This window comes from Hyperoodon ampullatus (genome assembly GCF_949752795.1).
Source record: "Hyperoodon ampullatus genome assembly, chromosome: 12".
Lineage (NCBI taxonomy): Eukaryota > Metazoa > Chordata > Mammalia > Artiodactyla > Ziphiidae > Hyperoodon > Hyperoodon ampullatus.
This window is the reverse complement of record NC_136925.1, coordinates 20,985,205-21,003,754: the sequence shown is the minus strand read 5'-3', so window position 1 is coordinate 21,003,754 and position 18,550 is coordinate 20,985,205. Positions and strand designations below refer to the sequence as shown.

Here is an 18,550-nt window from a genome sequence, read left to right as displayed (position 1 = left end):
GTGGAATTTTTGTCAAAGGAATTTATGGTCTTTTTAAATGCTTTAGAAAGCATTGCTTTCGAATGATCCAAGACGTTGGAAGAGTGGCTAGAAGATACTGTATCACCTGTGTTTTAAATATGTTCTTTAAGAAAGTATATTGCAGAAAAGTGACAGGAAGGTAATTCTTTCCAGTAGAGGCATAATTAACAAATCATAAAACATTTACCTACAAACACCTTGCCTAGAGCTATTTAGTTATTATTACTACTTGTCCCAGAGCTTTTATCATTTTTGATCTTTTCACAGCACTTTCATAATTCTTTTCCCAAAGCTGTTTTTTTAATTACTACCTTGTATCAAAGTATGGTACTGGGATTATATAAGTATGGGTACTATACCCGACGCTTGGAATGACAGTAGTTCTTAATGAGAAAAGCCTCATTACTATTAAATAGGTAAAACAAATTATTACCGAGATCTGCTTAGTAACTCTTAATCTATGGCCGTTTTTTTCAGAGATCTTGCAGCTGCTATAGATCGAATGGACAAGTTTAATTTTGATAAAATGATTTATGTGGTAAGTAATCACAATAAAGAACAAAAGGTTATGATCCCTACTTCATGAAAACTGCAAAGACAGAAATTGAATGCCTTGTTGAAAAACTAGGCAAAAATAATTTTCTCCAACTATAGAAAGGATTCAATGTTAAGTGTATGTATGGTGGCAAACACTATGTTTAAAAAAAAAGAACTTAAAAATTAAAAAGTTCACATTGCTTCATAGTAAAAAAAAAAACAAAAATTACCCAGATGAATGGTTATGTGTAACAAATATGTACATGTCACTATAATGCATTTCTTTAAAATAACTATTTTAAATATTTTAGGACTCACAGAAGTTTCAAAATGGTAGTTTCCATGTAGCCTTCAGTCTTCTCCAAAGATAATATCTTACATAACCATAATACTTTGTCTATACCAGGAAACTAATACTGGTAGAGACCTTAATTAAATTTCACCAATTTTTACACATGCTGGTGTATGGGCATGGTGGAGGGGGGTGTGAAATTTAACACGTGTAGATTCATGTAACCATCACCACATTCAGAATACAAAACTGTTCCATCACAAAACAACCTCTCTTAGGGCAACCACTTAATAATCATGCGTTCCTCCAGCCCTAACCACTGGTAACCACTGCTCTGTTCTCCATCATACCATTTTGTCACTTAGAGAATGTTATATAAATGGAACCACATTAGGTAACTTTTTTTTTTTTTTTTTTTTTTTTTTTTTGGACAGTGTTGGGTTTTCGTTGCTGCGCGCAGGCTTTCTCTAGTTACGGCGAGTGGGGGCTACTCTTCGTTGCAATGCACAGGCTTCTCATTGCGGTGGCTTCTCTCATTGCAGAGCATGGGCTCTAGGTGCGCGGGCTTCAGTAGTTGTAGTGCATGGGCTCAGTAGTTGTGGCTTGCGGGCTCTAGAGCACAGGCTCAGTAGTTATGGTGCACGGGCTTAGTTGCTCTGCAGCATGTGGGATCTTCCCAGATCAGGGCTCGAAACCGTGTCTCCTGCATTGGCAGGCGGATTCTTAACCACTGTGCCACCAGGGAAGTCCCACATTAGGTAACATTTTGAGGTCGGCTGTTTTCACTCAGCATAATGAATGCCCTTGAGATCCACCCAAACTAGTGCATGTGTCAGTAGTTTGTTCCTTTTATGCTGAGTAATATTCTAGTCTCCCCTTCCTTTCTTTCTGTGTGCAACCTCCGTTTCCCCAAAGGAAAAAAAAAAGTTGCTATTAAATACCTTTTTAGAGCTTAGCTTTGGCCTTCTTGGAGATAAAGGTCATAACAGCTGAGAGAGGAGGAATTTAGATAGAATACTCAGAAGGTTAAATTTCATATTCCCTCCTGACTCAGTGGAGTGCTGCAGCTCTTACTTCCTTTCAGAGGACTCACCTTAGACCTTCTTCTGGTGGCATCCGCTTTGTGTGCTTATTTAAAACATATCCACTGACAGTGACTCTAGTCTGTCAAAACTCAAATATTTTAATTTGATTTATGTCCAACCTATTGTAGATTAACTTATCAGTGTTCTTTTATTTTCAATACATTTTTTTCTCAAGACAGATAAAGGGCAAAAAAAGCATTTTCAGCAAGTGTTCCAAATGCTGCAGATCATGGGATATGACTGGGCAGAAAGGTACCGTACTGTCTGCATGGTTCTTAATTGCCTGCTCAAGATTAAAGTTTTGCTAGGTCAGCCAAGTCCAAAAATGTAGCAAATTGTTAAAGATTTTCATTCAAACTTCACTTCTTTGTTTCAAGATGTTAGTGTGAAAAAACAGATTTGTTCTTTGTGCTAATTTTTGTCCTGGTTATATTCATTTCTAGCTTATAAACATTTAATAAATGGTTTTATTAGACATCTCTCAGTGGCTTGATTTTCAAAATTCTTAATTCCCATCTCCTTTTTTTGATAAAGGCAACTAGTAATTTAATCATATGCTAGTGATTATGAAATGAAGCTGTGTGTTTAACATCTTCTGTGGCATACGTCACAGCATATTTCAATTTATTAATTTTTTAAAGCCTCTCTATGAGAGTTAAAGTTAAGACTATTCTCTATAAGGGTATTGTTATTTCTTTGATCACCAGCTCCTTTTCAGTTTTCAGTGAACTGAGTGCTTGCTCCATTTTAGGTGCCAGCACGTGCCCTTTGGGGTAGTGCAGGGAATGAAGACTCGAAGAGGAGACGTTACTTTTCTGGAAGATGTTCTAAATGAGATCCGATTGAGGATGCTACAGAACATGGCTTCTATTAAGAGTGAATTCATTTTTTTGTTGTTACAGACGTAACTTACGTGCACTTCTATGTTCTGCTGGACTTCTCTGCAGTGTGATTGGTTATGACCCTCCCTCCATTGAACTTTCATAAACCTTGGCACAAATAGCTTTGCTAATTCGAGGTGCCAGAATTTCTAGACTTGCTGCTGGGCTGTTATTCAGTTTAGTAATGGGAATTGATACACCCTGAGCCTCTTTTCCTGGGCAGCTTCAGCATTGTCACTCCACGGTTGGAGTGCTTTTGCAAAGTTCCTGTGTTCCATAATCAGAAGCAGGTCCCAAGTCCTTATGGCTTTGTTTAACCTTCACCTTTGGAAAAACAAGTACCAGCTCTATCTAATGTCTTACAAGGGATATTTGTAAGAAAAATAAATTCGTGTTTCTTCCCTTTTAACAAAGGTTTGAAAACACCATTATCAAAGTTAAATCAGCCCACATTAGGACAGTTAATTGCCTGCTGTACACCTGTTTATTCTTGATGCTGTCAGCATATGGTTTTGTCAGGTTTTATCTCCACTTTAGTCCCGGATTCTGTACAGTTTCATGCAAGGTTAAAGTAGCTGCCTTTGTCTATTTCAGCCACCAGAGAGCTGGAGAACCCCCAGGAGACAGCAGAGAGGGTGGGGCTCGCAGCCCTTATCATTCAGGTCTGTGAAGACTGCTTCCCGGGAGAGCCTTTTATTTGGTACTGGGACAAATCCCAGCGCTGAAGATTTCCTCTGTCATTTTAGGACTTCAGAGGTTTCCTGTTATCTGACTATCAGTTCAGCTGGGATCGTGTTTTCCAGAGTCGCGGGGACACGGGGGTCTTCCTGCAGTACACACACGCCCGCCTCCACAGGTGAGAAGGGCCTGCAGGGAAACACTGGGCCGCTCTGTCCTTCCCAGGGTGGGGTCTGGATGGAGTGATTCCGAGACCAAAGGCCCTGTTTTCTGGGCTTCTCCGACATCTCACATTCAAAACTAGTTGAAGTACAGTGGACCTCTTATTATGTTTGGGTCTTGTGGGGTTTTTTAAACATTTATGTATTGCACACCTATGAAACAAAATGCTTTTATATATATTACCTTATTTAGTACTCAGAATAACCCTGCCAAAGAGTATACTCTGTTTTCAGATGAAGAAACAGATGTAGGAAAAACTGAGGCATCAGGTCAAATGATGGTAGCTTCCGAGTCTAGGACTATATTAAGGAAAGCAAGACTGTGCGTTATGAGGGGATGTTCATCCCTTGCAACTGAGTCATAGGATGACTTGTTTAATCCTTTGTTGTGTTTAAACTTGTGATAACAGTTTGGAAGAGACTTTTGGATGTGGTTATCTAAATGACTTCAACACTACTTGCTTACAAGAGCCACAGTCTGTTTCCATTCTCCAGCATCTTCTCAGGTACAGTTTCCTAACATTATCAAGTCTGCTTCTGCTCTGTGAAATGACTGTTGTAGTTTGCTGACCACTGGAATCAAGAGGCCAGTGACTCTAGACAGCACTTTTCCAAAGGTGTGACCAAAAAGTGATTGCCTGCCCTTTGGGAGCAGACAGAGGGCATGCTCACGGCTAATCCTTGGGCTTAAAAAATGTTATCACCATTGAATTAGGCCAGGTGTCTAACATCCTTTAGGTCATGGTGTGAGAACGTAAAGCCTGGTAAAAGCATAACCTTTCAGTGTAGAAACGGTCATCTTCTCACCCTCTGTGATAAGTGAAGGAAAATCCCTGCCTTTGTGCACCATCCCTGAGACCATAAGCCCTCCGTTTGCCTCTTGGTTTCAGTTCAGCTTCAAATACACTGGGCAAGAGACCATACTTCTGAGCTCTCATGAGCATTATTGATGAAGCCAGACTTGTCAGGAGAGACTGACGAATATCTGGAAGGGATATGGAGGGTTAACAACAAGGCCTATTCTCTGATTGCTACAGAGTGGTCAGTGGTTCTTTCTTGGGATGAGGGGTTAGTTTACTAACATTTGGCTAATTTGTGAGGAAAAATAAGCCAACCTGGTTTTCTTGGCAGTGAGTGGACTCTTGTTTGCTAGATTATGTTCCTAAGCATGGCTAGAGGCTTCGTACATTTAACAGCCATGATTTGAGTCCTTGCTTTGGGCTAGGCCTATGGGATCTCAAGGTGATTTAGAAAGTACCTGCCATCAAGGAACTTGTAAGAAAGAAAGATGTGCCTTTACCTTCAAATTTACGCAAGGTCTTTTTTCATATATCTTCTACCATTAATGATATCAAGTCAACCTTATATCGTAGATCTTAGCTTAGTGTAATATGCGCCCAGCCTTCCCCTGCCAACCACTCCGGTCATCTTTCTTTTAGGTTCGATGAGGTGCTTTATAGGTCAGCCGAAGACCTTCAACCCAGGCACATTGTCAGTTACCTTCTAACTCTAAGGTATGTTATAAACTTGCTATTTTGGGGTCTTAAAAGACATTTGATATGACAAAGGACCTTTCTTTCATCTAAAGGTCTCCTATAGACAAATCCATTGGCCTAAAAAATTATATGCTTTAAGTTACAGGAATTCTTGCTTCATCTTTGCAAATTAGCAGTTAATGTTCATTCATTCATTCATCCAGTGATTGAAGGTCTGGTCACTGGAGTCTAGTGAACGGGAACCGATAGGTACATCATGGGTGATCACAGTACAGCACATGTTAGGATACATTGGACATGAGGGGCAATGTGAGGGCACTTAGCCCAGCCTTGAGGGTTCAGAGAGGGCTTCTCAGAGGAGAGGAGTAGATGTCAGTCAGGAGAAGCAAGGTGGCAGAGAAGGAGGGAAAAGCCCAGAGTTGAGCAAGAACATGATACATTAAAAGAACTTGTGGGAGAATGACTATATTGTGTACTAAGGCATTCTGACTTATTTTCAGGGCAGTGGGGTCCATAAAAAGTTTTAAGCAGAGGCACAGAAAAGTCAGTCTGATAGAGGGTAGAGAATGAATTGGAAAGCGAGTAGATGACACTTGGATAGAAATTTCATGGTGGCTGTTTTAGAAAGTTTGAATAGAGGTTGAGTTTTATAGCAACAGTTGTATCTTCTCATAAAGCTATTTAAGAAAGGAAGTGTTTGGCTTCCCTGGTGGCACAGTGGTTGAGAGTCCGCCTGCCGATGCAGGGGACACGGGTTCGTGCCCCGGTCCGGGAAGATCCCACATGCCGTGGAGCAGCTGGGCCCGTGAGCCACGGCCGCTGAGCCTGCGCGTCTGGAGCCTGTGCTCGGCAACGGGAGAGGCCACAGCAGTGAGAGGCCTGCGTACTGCAAAAAAAAAAAAAAAAAGAAGTATTTGCTTTTACTCAAGATTTACTGTAATCAGAGATTTATTTGGACTTTTTTTTTTTTTTTTTTTTTGCGGTACGCGGGCCTCTCACTGTTGTGGCCCCATTGCAGAGCACAGGCTCCGGACACGCAGGCTCAGTGGCCGTGGCTCACGGGGCCCAGCCGCTCCGCGGCATGTGGGATCTTCCCGGACCGGGTCACGAACCCGTGTCCCCTGCATCGGCAGGCGGACTCTCAACCACTGCGCCACCAGGGAAGCCCTGGGACTTTTTTCTTGAATATGCTTTTTACCTTTCTTCCCCAGATTTATAGATTTTTTTTCCTTTAATTTCCACTTAGACATGTAGAGATGAAGAAGCCAGAAGGTCTTATTAAATGTCACTTAATCATTGAAACTAATGTCATAAGCATCATTTCTCTGGCACTGTTCTTCTTGCTGCCATAACCTAAACAGAAAAAATATCTTAAAGAAGAGTGGCCCGTGTATGCAGAGTGGATTGGTAACTAGTCTTACCTCCTCCCAGTACAGAAGCAGACAGGCCAGACCGTGTTACACATTTCATCTTGAGGGATGCCTAAATAAGCGAAAACTAATTATTAGAAAAGAATCCCCTATACTTGTAAAACTAACAATGAAATCATAATCTTAAGAACAATGAAACTGTAATCATAATACCACCTGGTATTAGTAGAACCAGGACCAAAAATCTAAAACCGGAGTTTAGTGTGTTTCACTTTGCCAGTTATTGAAAAGCAGTGAATTCCGCCTCAACTTTCCAACTTTGGAAATATCCTTTAGTGGCTCTCGGCTTTGATTTCTCTAAGTTGAGGGAATAAGATATCAAGCTTATATGTTACACAGGAAATTAGCTGGTCCTAATCATGATTATTCTCTTCCTGTTTCAGTCATCTTGCAGCGGTGGCACACAAAACACTACACATAAAAAGCAGTCCTCCTGAAGTGGCCGGGGTATGTTATGTTGAGTTTTGCTGTGTAATCTCTAGCATCCTCAGACTTATTACTGAGTCAGTCTTGTCAATGTTTCTAAAATAGCATCCTGTTGTTCACCTACAGCAGTGTACTTATACACTCAAGGTAAAAATTAGAATTGGGCTGTAACAATCAATGTTACTTTCCAACATACTCGACCATGAAACACCTTTTCCTACATCAAGTGACAGGGTGATTAGCTCCCCTTATCTGAAGCTGTACTTTATAGAGTTACTGTTAACTCCCACTCCACAGCCCTTGGGTACCAGTCTTACTATAACAAATCCTAGGAATTTGTCTTCCTTTTGCCTACAGGAAACCCGAGGGCACTTGGAGACACTATTCTACTTTAAATTAGAAGAAAGTTAGAATTACTTCTAACAGCAGTTTTATCTGTTCACTCCCAGTTAGCCTGTTGCTGAATTGACCTTGAATCATTCTTGAATTTATTTTGTAGGCCAGACTTCATCTTTTCAGAGCTGTCCGCTCAGTCCTAGCCAACGGAATGAAACTTCTTGGAATAACACCTGTATGTAGGATGTAATTTCTAATTAAAATTGCTTTTAAAATACTAAATGAATTCTAGTTATCTATTCTTACATGCCTTGCTATTTAGAATAGAACTGAAACTATTATTCTATGTCAGAATCTATATTTTATTGTCCATATTTTATTAAGTGATTTATCAACTTATTAAATCTTTATCTTTTAAAAAAATCATCTGAGTTTCCTCATGGTCAGTAAGTACTAAACAGACTTTTGTTAAACTAAGTTAAATCTTTTTAAAGTCACTGTGGTATACCGGAGACAAAGGATTAGAGTTTAAACTCTGGCTTGAGGGTTTTTTGTTTTTCTTTTTTAATTGAAGTATAGTTGATTTACAATATTATTTAGTTAGTTAGTTTATTTAGTTAGTTTCAGGTGTACAACACAGTGATTCAACATTTTTATAAATTAAACTCCATTCAAAGTTATTACAAAACAATGGCTATATTTTCCTGTGCTGTGCAATGTATCTTTCTTCCTTATTTTATACATAGTAGCTTGTGTCTCTTAAGCCCCTCCCCCTACCTTGCCCCTCCCCCCTTCCCTCTCCCCACTAGTAACCACTAGTTTGTTCTCTACAGCGGTCAGTCTTTCTGTTTTGTTATATTCCTTTGTTTGTTTTATTTCTTAGATTCCACATATAAGGGATAACGGAGTATTTGTCTTTCTCTGACTTATTTCACTAAGCATAATCTCTAGGCCCATCCACGTTGTTGGGAATGGCAAAATTTCATTCTTTTTATGGCTAATATTCATGTTTATACACCACGTCTTCTGTTAATGGACACTAGGTTACTTCCTTATTTTTGCTATTGTAAACAGTGCTGCTGTGAACATTGGGGTGCATGTATCTTTTTGAATTAGTGTTTTTGTTTTCTTCAGATATATACCCAGGAGTGGAATTGCTGGATCATATGGTAGCTCTATTTTTAGTTTTTTGAGGAGCCTCCACACTGTTTTCCAAAGTGGCTGCACCCATTTACATTCCCACCAACAGTGGGAGTAAAAGCCCCCTACTGTGTCTGTGCGCAAACATGCACACTCCTCGTGAGCAGTGTCCAGGCTTCCCACAGCCCTCCTGTCCCACCAGCCCTCTGACCAGCCAGGGGGCTGCCTTCCCTGTGCCGGACCCAGGGCTGGGGTGCCCAATATGTGGCTTGAACTGCTCACTTCCAGGGAGGATCTCCACCTATGTGATCTCCCTTTTTCTGAGTCCTCTCCCTGGGGCACAGGTCCCAACCTGCTCACTTCTCTTCCCTTCCTACCAGATTCTGTGTGGATCTTTCTTACAGCCTTGGCTATACAGGAGACTTTCTGCCAGTTTCGTTAGTTCTCAGTGAGACTGTTCCACATGTAGATAGATAGATAGATAGATAGGATTTTTTTTTTTTACTTTAAAAAAATTTTTTTATTGTAGTTGATTTACAATGTGTTAATTTCTGCTGTACAGTGAAGTGATTTGGTTATACATACTCATTTTCATATTATTTTCCACTTATGGTTTATCACAGGATATTGAATATAGTTCCCTGTGCTGTACAGTAGGACCTTGTTGTTTATCCATCCTATGTATAATAGTTTGCGTCTACTAATCCCAGACTCCCATTCCTTCCCTACCTTGGCAACCACAAGTCTGTTCTCTATGTCTGAGTCTGTTTCTGTTTCGTAGATATGTTCATCTGTGTCATATTTGAGATTCCACATATAACAGGTATCATAAGGTATTTGTCTTTCTCTTTCTGACTTACTTTGCTTAGAATGATAATGTCTAGGTCCATCCATGTTGCTGCAAATGGCATTATTTCATGCTTTTTTTATGGCTGAGTAATAGTCCATTGTTTATATATTCCACATCTTAATCCATTCATCTGTTGATGGACATTTAGGCTGTTTCCATGTCTTGGCTATTGTGAATAGTGCTGCTGTGAACATAGGGGTGAACATATCTTTTTGAATTATAGTTTTGTCTGGTTATATGCCCAGTAGTGGGATTGTTGGATCATATGGCAATTCTATTTTTAGTTTTTTGAGGAACCTCCATACTGTTCTCCATAGTGGCTGCACCAATTTACATTCCCACCAACAGTGTAAGAGGGTTCCCTTTTCTCCACACCCTCTCCAGCATTTGTTATTTGTAGACTTTTTGATGATGGCCGTTCTGGTGTGAGGTGGTACCTCATTGTAGTTTTGATTTGCATTTCTCCAATAATTAGCAATGATGAGCATCTTTTCACCACATGTAGATATATTTTGATGTGTTCATGGGGGGAGGTGAGTTCCACTTCCTCCTACTCTGCCATCCGATCTCCTCTGCCTTGACATCTTACAGTGCCATTCATCCAGAAACTCTTCTTGTAACTGAGATTACCTGTTTCCATGTTTTAAAATTGATGAGGAAGAAAAATCTCAATTTTCTTAGAATTATGACTGTTCTTAAACTTCCGGAGAACAAAATTGAGCTTTTTTGTCAATACAGCTGACAACTACTCCCAGAGAACAGGTCTCATACTTTTCATGGCTGTATACAGGTAACTCTTACCAGACTGTGTGAACTGGGGCATTGAACACATTTGAATAACAAGGAATTACTTTACAGATATTGAATTAGGATCTTTGTAAAAATTACTCCATTAAACCACATTTGAAATGGAGTTTCTCAAACAGTTTCATGTATCTGCATATTGGTAAGTGTATTTTGTGTGACCTGCTTAGGAAACATGAGTAGGATGTGATCTGTTTGATGGTTACAGCTGTCCTCATCTGAGAATTTCCATTCAGATCTGTTATAATTTATTCTAACTATTGCTACTAGAAATCTTCTGAATACCAATGACAATCTAATTTTATGCATAGAGAAGCAAGTTAGCATGAACTAAAGCTTCTTTAGTTGAATGACCATAGTTTTATATTGGCAAGTATGGTATACCTTAATCCTAGAAAAGACTCCAATTTTAAGTGAGTTATCTTCCAGATTGTTTATTTTCTACTTAAAGTATCATCAGTTATTTTCTTAACACAAATCAGCCATGGAATAAAAAGTTGGGACATTTTTTACATGTCCAATATCTCCCTCCCCTTCCTTGAACAAACATTCCCCTTCCCAGATCTGTGGTAGCTTGCTTAGTATTTGTTTTAGGTTTCTTTTGGGGGGGGGTTTGTTTTTAATATCTATTTATTTATTTTGGCTGCGCCGGGTCTTAGTTGCTGCGTGTGGGATCTTTAGTTGAGACATGCGAACTCGTAATTGCAGCATGCATGATCTAGTTCCCCAACCAGGGATCGAACCTGGGCCCCTTACATTGCGAGCATGCAGTCTTACCCACTGGACCACCAGGTAAGTCCCTTCCTTATGTTTGAATCTTTGAGTAAAAAGACACAAGGGACAGTGATGGTTAAAGCCAAGTCTTTCTGAAAGCAGCTCTCTGAAAAGGCTGTTCAATAATTCCTACAACCTAGAGCCATACAGCCTTGACTGCAGTCCTTATAAATTCCCTTTTTTTTTTTTAAGGCTAGCTGGAGGAGGTTTATAGCCATTTTTTGCAACCAAAGAGCCTTGATAAAATTCCAACATACAGAAAGTAAAAAAATTAATGTTTTGGGCTTGTGTTTGTGTTTCTGCATTATCTCTTTTTTTTAATTTATTTTATTTTATTTTTGGCTGCGTTGGGTCTTCGTTGCTGCACGTGGGCTTTCTCTGGTTGCAGTGCACAGGCTTCTCATTGTGGTGGCTTCTCTTATTGCGGAGCACAGGCTCTAGGGACACAGGCTTCAGTAGTTGTGGCACGCAGCCTCAGTAGTTGTGGCGCATGGGCTTAGTTGCTCCATGGCATGTGGGATCTTCCCAGACCAGGGCTCGAACCCGTGTCCCCTGCATTGGCAGGCAGATTCTTAACCACTGAGCCACCAGGGAAGCACGTTTTTGCGTTATCTTAGTGGTCATATCTACAATATAAATAGTGATCAAACAGGTTTCATATAAATAAATTAAGTTTATTGCTGAATTTTCCCATAACATTATAGAAATTTTTTTAAAAAACACTGAAATTTCACAAATTATTGAGCTCAACAGTTAAACATACTTCATAAAAAAAAGTACAAAAGTGACATTAGAAATATTTTTTGAAGAAAAGTATATCATCTAAGAGCAAAGAAATGTGAATCCAGACAATGAATGGCACAACTACAGCACTTTAAAGGAGTACTCAGTCACCACCCAGAAATCATTGTCTGCGTTATGAAATAGATTCAGTTTGAGAAGTTATATATTCAATTTGTTTCTGAACTAGCCTGTCTTGTTTTTGCCTCTCTTTTGTAAGAAAAGAGCTAGGTCTTTACTGCTGCTGGGACCAAATACTGTACATGCACTGGAGAATACAGGTCACCCTTCTCCCCTGGTACCTGCACAAGAGAACAGTTAGTACAGAAATGGCTTTGGCACTTTAACCCTTAACATAATCCCAAACCTTGTTAATTAAATATTGTAGCCTTGCATGATTTTTTTTAATACCACATCATCTCCATATTTTATATGTACATTATATACACAGTAATAAAAATCCTTCATTCTAAAACAAAACAGGTTGATTCCAAACAGGCCACATTAAATCTTTGTAGCAATACACTCACATAGCTTTCTTCTTAATGCTTATGCAACACAGTTTTTGTTTGTTTTTTTAAGCTACCTTCTGGGATTGACTTAAGGCTCTAGTTTAATGCAGATGGTTTAGTCTTAGTAGGAATCTTTTGAGGCTAAAATCACACACCACTGACTCTCTCTTTTGAAGCTGGTTCTCCTTGTTGGATGGATGTAGTGTCTTGTCTGGGTAATCCATAGAGATATATAGAAACACATACGAGAAGAGTACCGAGAGCAAAGGTGAGTGCTGAAAAGAAAAAAAAAAGAATCTGTATTTGTGTTCTTAAAACTATGTAACAATGATTAGTTTAAAATTTTGAAGACTTTCAGTTGTGGGTTTACACTATCAGACTGCATGGAAAATAAATTTAAGTGTTCTATATGATGATGGTAAGGTTTAGAAAGGTCGTCAATTCTAGCTCCACCCCCACCCCACTCACCAAAAAAAGTAGTGAAATCAAGGGAGTGACAATCACTACGTACTTTTCAAGAATGCAAGTATGACTGTCCTGGACCGCTGACAAAGAACATACTAACATCCCTATGTGCTGATTGAAAGAAAACGCAGTGGAATATGGATTTTCCATGATACTAGAAACCTGTGAAAGTTAGGGTTAGTAGAGTAAAAGGCAGTTGAGCAAAATTCAGAGAGTTAGGTGACCAATGATTCAAACCATTGAAGATTTTTGAATAGGAGATGAGGTGGTGATTTAATGAGTGAAATTCCATTTTCTGCTAACATCTTTTTTTTTTTATCTTAATCCTGAAAATCTGGACACAACTGAATTACAACTTGCCCAAACTTGACAAGTAGGCATCATATAAATAAATCCTTATGTCAAAACTAAACCGTATTCTATGTGGAGTACAATGGCACAGCCTTAATAGCTTTAAAAATGTCATGCAGAGAAACAACATCGAGCGATGACTTTTAGTTCATCCCTAACTAGAAGAGACTAGCTTTGCCTTCCAGAAAGGGGAAGAGGGCAAGTTAAATCTAAATAGGAAACTAAGATTGCTAAGATATTCTAATTAATTTTCTTGACCATCAGTAAGACAGAACACTGACCAAAAAGCATTTATACTGTTTCCAAATATTCTTTAGGAGCACAGGCATAGGATTTGTTGAGCATAAAAGGATGGATCAGAACTACAAGTGAAAGTTCACACAAATCAGGTAAGAAAAACATCAGAAGGAGGGCCTAGAAATATGTTACTGAAATGGTAAGTAGTTGGCTTTATACAGAATACCTACCTACTATGTGCCAGGCACTGTTCTAAGCACTTTGCCTAAAACAACCCTACGAGATAGGTGTTATTATCATTCCCATTTTATAAACAAAGAAACTGAGACATGGGTTAAGTAACTTCCCCAAGGTTTTACAGCTAATAAATGGTACAAGCAAGATTTGAACCAGACTATCAAATTTTTTTCTAAGATTTCTACAAGGTTGGTGTTCTTCTATTTGCATTTATAACAAGTCAGTTTTAAAATGAAATGTAAATATAGGCCAGATCTGTTTCTTTTACTTAATGTTGATATTTGACAGATTTTTCTCACGTATTAGTTTATGGTATAATTGATCAGTAAAGAAAATTATCACGGTATAAAAGCACTGGGAAATGTTAAGTCAGTATCACTGCTTAAATAATTCAGAAGCCAACTAATGGTGGATATGGCTAGGGAAAATTATATCAGAAGGACCACCATAAAGGAGGTCCTAGAATGCCAGCTATAGTAATGAATTTTGTATTAATTACATATTAAATGAAACAAATAGCTTTATTAAAGAGAAAATTTAGATTTGGATTGTAGTTTCAAAACGAGTTTATACCCAAGTCTAAAACAGGAAGGTACAAACTAAGGGGGAAATGAAAGAAGTTTTCTGTTCTTACCTCAGAATAAAAAGCCAAGTTTACTCTAATTCCACTGCGGAAATTAATCAGGGAGGCCTTGTCTGCAGAAACACTCTTTCTACTGAGTAGCCCGCTCACTTTCAGCTCTAGAACCATTTAAACAACCTAAGTACTGGGGACCCACATTCCACACAACTATGAACTGCTGCGCCTGTAGGATAAATTGTAACAAAACTAGGAATTTCTGTAAACTCTACAAGTAACTGCCATATTTAATGAAAGATGAAATGAACCAAGGAAGTGAGAAGCTCTTCCATGTTAAAAACTTACAGTACAAACTAAGACATACTTATCTGTAATCCAAACAGCATCACTGAAGCAATGGTGGAAAGGACAATGGCTGCTGCTGCAGAAAAGCCTTTCATGATGTTGTCTGTGTACTTGACCACAACAGAAGTGTAGAGGCCTCCAACACTAGCAAGAACTCGCATACAGAAAGAAAGAAAATCTTAACACTCAAATAAATGAAACGTTCTATGATGGTGAGGCAGTTTTCACCCCTAGAGATGCCATACTAATTTACCTAGGAAAATACTATTTTCCTTAGAAGCAGCCATCTGAGAGATTTTGTACTAGGAGTCATAGTTCCTACAAAACAACATTGTTTTTCAGATGCCCAAAGGGCTATGTAGTCTACTGCTAAACTGTACACATTTATTGCTAATACATTAGATACTTTTGACTGTGAAGGCAAAATTGCTTTGGGATAGCTCTGCCACAAAAGTAAGTCAATAAAACCAAAATTACATTTTCAAGCTGGTATTCACAGTGAACAATTTCAAAATGCTATAAAGGCTTAAAATGGACATCTAACTTGAGGGAAAAAAGGAGGGGGGAATCTACCCAGAACCTTTAATTCCTGGATACTTACAGATGACAAGCCAGACATAATATGTGTAACCATAGAAAAATCCTTTTTCTTTAATTTCAGCTCCATCTGACAAGTAGACGCCAACTAATGTCACAACAATCCCTGATAGATACATTTGAATGTTTCTCACCCAAAGGGAAGTGTCTGAACTCTTTAAAACTTTTTCAAAATACACTCCTGAAAGAAAATTAAGCATGCAAATATGAAATAGATATTATTAGAAATTAATCTAAAATGTCTTTATTTAGAATAATAACCCAAAAATATGATACTATAAAATATATGATTTGCAGAACAGGCACATTTTACATTAATTACATGCAGATTTATTACGCCAGTTGTGATGCATGGCATACCGAACATTACCAATTTGTATTTTTACAGAGCATATAGAATTAACCAAGAGGGAGCTTTCTAACCTACATTTAACAGGAGACTCTTATATTACTATTAATAGTTTCCGCCTTTATTATAGCAGTGAGATCACAAAAGCTCTTTATTAATGCCACTAAAAGACTTGCTTTGGTCAGCTGGAACACTATATACTATTAGAGTCAGTTATCTTAAACATACCCCTATAATATCTGCCTAGTATGAATATTCCCAACTTGGCAAAATAACCTATATAATCACCACTTAGGATTTTTTCTGAGAGTGACACAACCAAAATAAAATTTAAATAGAACTTGCTGAGTGACGCCATTTTCCTTTAGAGCAGGGGTCTACAGACCAGGTTCACCCACAATGTCAGAAGGACCATGAACTCCCTAACTAGATAATATGTTTTGTGTCTATGTGCATTTTTCTGGGGGTGAGGATCCGACACCTTTTTAGGTGCTCCAAAAGCGCACGTGTGTCCCCACCCCAACCCCAAAATCACATAGCACAGCTGTAAGTTTTATACTTAAAATGAACGCATGTTAAGCAAAGACATTAAAGATTTTTGTTATAAACACTGTTAATCAGAGACTTAGGAATTGCCACTAAAATACTAATCAACTAAAAATTCAAATGAAAACCAAGATTGTTTTTGATGAACCTATGTTGGAAAGAGCCAGAGAATGGGAACAAACATATAATAGCTATTCCTATTTCTATTTTTGATTTTCCTATCTGGGAAAACCATTTAACTATTGGAAAACCACTTAACTATTCAGTTCTCAGTTACTCCAAGCACAGAGGGATATTAAACCACGTACCATTTCCTCAACTGTGTATTGAGAATACACACCTTATGGTAAATAGACTGTTGGACACAAACATTTTACTGTTCAAAACAGTGCTAAAAATCAAGTAGTGTATTATTTTGGGGAGTAACCCAATTTTTGTTTCTAATTTGTTGTTTCCTAAGAATAAAAGTTTAGCATGATGCTATCATTAAGTATATTCCTAAATTTAGATTTTCCCCTCTTATCAAATGACTAGATACAGAAGTGCAAAATACTTTCTTACTCAAAAACAAAGAGTACTAACTCTTGATACAGCAAAATAAAGATAAATAATAAAGATGTATGGCTATAACTAATATGCTCTTTACTTTCAGTTTCTTCTCTGTTGGAACCATTTCTAAAACATTCCTTACATTGCACTTAACATTCATACTTTGTCTCTTCTTGATTCAGTGAAGGATAGCCTGTCCCTACATATATGAGTCCAGACTTCCACATTTATTTGATGTTAGTGATTTCGATTCTTCCCTCCCCTTTTGGCTGTTACTTCTGGGTATTAGGTTTTCTTAGGTATCACCCCCCTTTCCTCCCTACTCCATAATTCCTAATCTGTTGAAGCAGAGGAAGAACTTGAGGTCACCAGGGAAATACAGATACTGAGTTAGTAACTAACAACCTAAAGCAGCAGAATCGAACCTGAGGATAGTGCCAGTGCCAGGAAAATAGAAAGAGGTACTTGATCTTTCTGATGGCTAACTTCCTCCATCTTTTAATTTATTTGGGGGATCTTGGCTGGACCGGGGATAGTCAAGGATAACAGAAATACATTCTTAGATAACTGCAAAGATGAATAAGGACTGAGGTCTAAGCTGAGTTAAACACTACTACACGCTTATTGGAAAAACAGCTGACATAAAACTATATAGTATTAAGTAAGAAGATAAGCTTTAACAGGAATAAAGTTGTTAGTTTGATAAAGCAAGATAAAGTCAATCCCTCTTTAAAGTCTTATGTTTTTTTAAAAATTTGACAACAGAATAAATGCTTTTATGACTTACCTGCAAATCCTGAGCACAATACAGCAACAGCTATAGCACCAAACCCTAATAATGGATTCTGTTCCACCTGCAATAGTAATGTTTTAGAAGTTATTTTTAGTGACTAGTAAATAGAATTCATCCGAGAACAAACAAATGAATACAAAAATCTGTTTATAATTCTGCTGAAAGTATGTGCCATATCAGACATGGCTATTCTATAGAATAAGACAGGACCAAACAAAAGGCCATCCCAGAGATAAACCAAAGTACTTAAGTTAAAACCTATCCTTCAAATTATAGCCAGAGTAAACGCTTGATATAATGTGTGCCTACTTCCTAATAACAATGGGCACCCAAGCACAGAACTGTGCAGTCAGCCCACCTCTTCATTTTAACTTCTGCCACCACAACTCAAGCTCTTATAAGATCAAGCATGGAAATGGTAGCAGTTTGACTTGTTTAATTTATTCCCTGTCACCTACAGGATGGAGTAATGACATGTAAGATTTCCTACTTCACTGAATTTTTATCAGATATTAATAGCATGCCATCTATGTACCAGATATACTGTTTTATATTCTAAATGAATAAACATGAAGATGATACACAGCTTTGATTCTTAAATAGTTCATGGATGGGAGAGATTGACACATATATATAATCATAATACTTTGCTAACAGATGCAGGTTTATGGGCCTCCGACCTATTGTTTCAACTGTATTTCCTCTTCCCTAAACTAACCATCAGGAGCTTTCATCAGTCTTTCCTCAGAGATAAATGTTATCTCAGTGGCAACACTGAAACTAAAGGGTTGAGACACGTGTCTGTAATATGACAAGCACATACCTTGTTCAAAATAAATAAGCCTGAGAGGACAGTATTGCTTGATGTTAAGTACTTGAGAGAGAAAGCTTGCTCTAAAATGTCTTCATGAAGATAAAAGGAGAAATAGAAGATAATTATGGACTAACGGTTCTCAAAGTATGGTCCCTGGAGCAGCAGCATCACCTGGGAACTTGTTAGAAATGAAAATTGACAGGCCCCTCCCCGGACCTACTGAATCATAAACTATGGGGATGGGGCCCAGAAATCTGTTTAACCTTCCCGTTGAGTCTGATGTACACTAAAGTTTGAGAACCACTACTATAGACTACAACTGATAAACATGGATGCTTTCCTAATACAAACTATAAGGCCAGCATAGAGAGGAGAAAAAATAACGGTGTGAGATTTCATCTATCCCAACAACTGCTTGAAAGCT

At 38.2% G+C, this 18,550-nt stretch overlaps 2 protein-coding genes across 5 annotated transcripts in view; one reads left to right on the top strand and one right to left on the bottom strand.

Annotated features, from left to right (window-relative positions):
- RARS2 (arginyl-tRNA synthetase 2, mitochondrial) overlaps positions 1–7,685 on the top strand; it is a gene marked incomplete at its 5' end in the record, with an annotated part of 81,405 nt that extends 73,720 nt beyond the window's left edge. For 2 of the 3 annotated variants that reach the window (XM_079716452.1, XM_079716450.1), the window contains 9 exons: positions 499–559; positions 2,111–2,187; positions 2,687–2,811; positions 3,411–3,478; positions 3,563–3,672; positions 4,126–4,221; positions 5,155–5,229; positions 7,025–7,088; positions 7,567–7,685. In XM_079716452.1, the coding sequence (XP_079572578.1) occupies positions 499–559; positions 2,111–2,187; positions 2,687–2,811; positions 3,411–3,478; positions 3,563–3,672; positions 4,126–4,221; positions 5,155–5,229; positions 7,025–7,088; positions 7,567–7,653 (763 nt within the window). In that variant the 3' untranslated portion in view covers positions 7,654–7,685. Of the gene's footprint in view, positions 1–498; positions 564–2,110; positions 2,188–2,686; positions 2,812–3,410; positions 3,479–3,562; positions 3,673–4,125; positions 4,222–5,154; positions 5,230–7,024; positions 7,089–7,566 lie in introns of all 3 variants that reach the window. The other variant, XM_079716451.1, reaches the window with a different exon arrangement.
- Positions 7,686–12,410: 4,725 nt separating this feature from the next.
- SLC35A1 (solute carrier family 35 member A1) overlaps positions 12,411–18,550 on the bottom strand; it is a gene marked incomplete at both ends in the record, with an annotated part of 43,845 nt that continues 37,705 nt past the window's right edge. The window contains 4 exons of one of the 2 annotated variants that reach the window (XM_079716454.1): positions 12,411–12,538; positions 14,498–14,632; positions 15,080–15,256; positions 17,307–17,373. In XM_079716454.1, the coding sequence (XP_079572580.1) occupies positions 12,411–12,538; positions 14,498–14,632; positions 15,080–15,256; positions 17,307–17,373 (507 nt within the window). The remainder of the gene's footprint in view (positions 12,539–14,497; positions 14,633–15,079; positions 15,257–17,306; positions 17,374–18,550) is intronic. The other variant, XM_079716455.1, reaches the window with a different exon arrangement.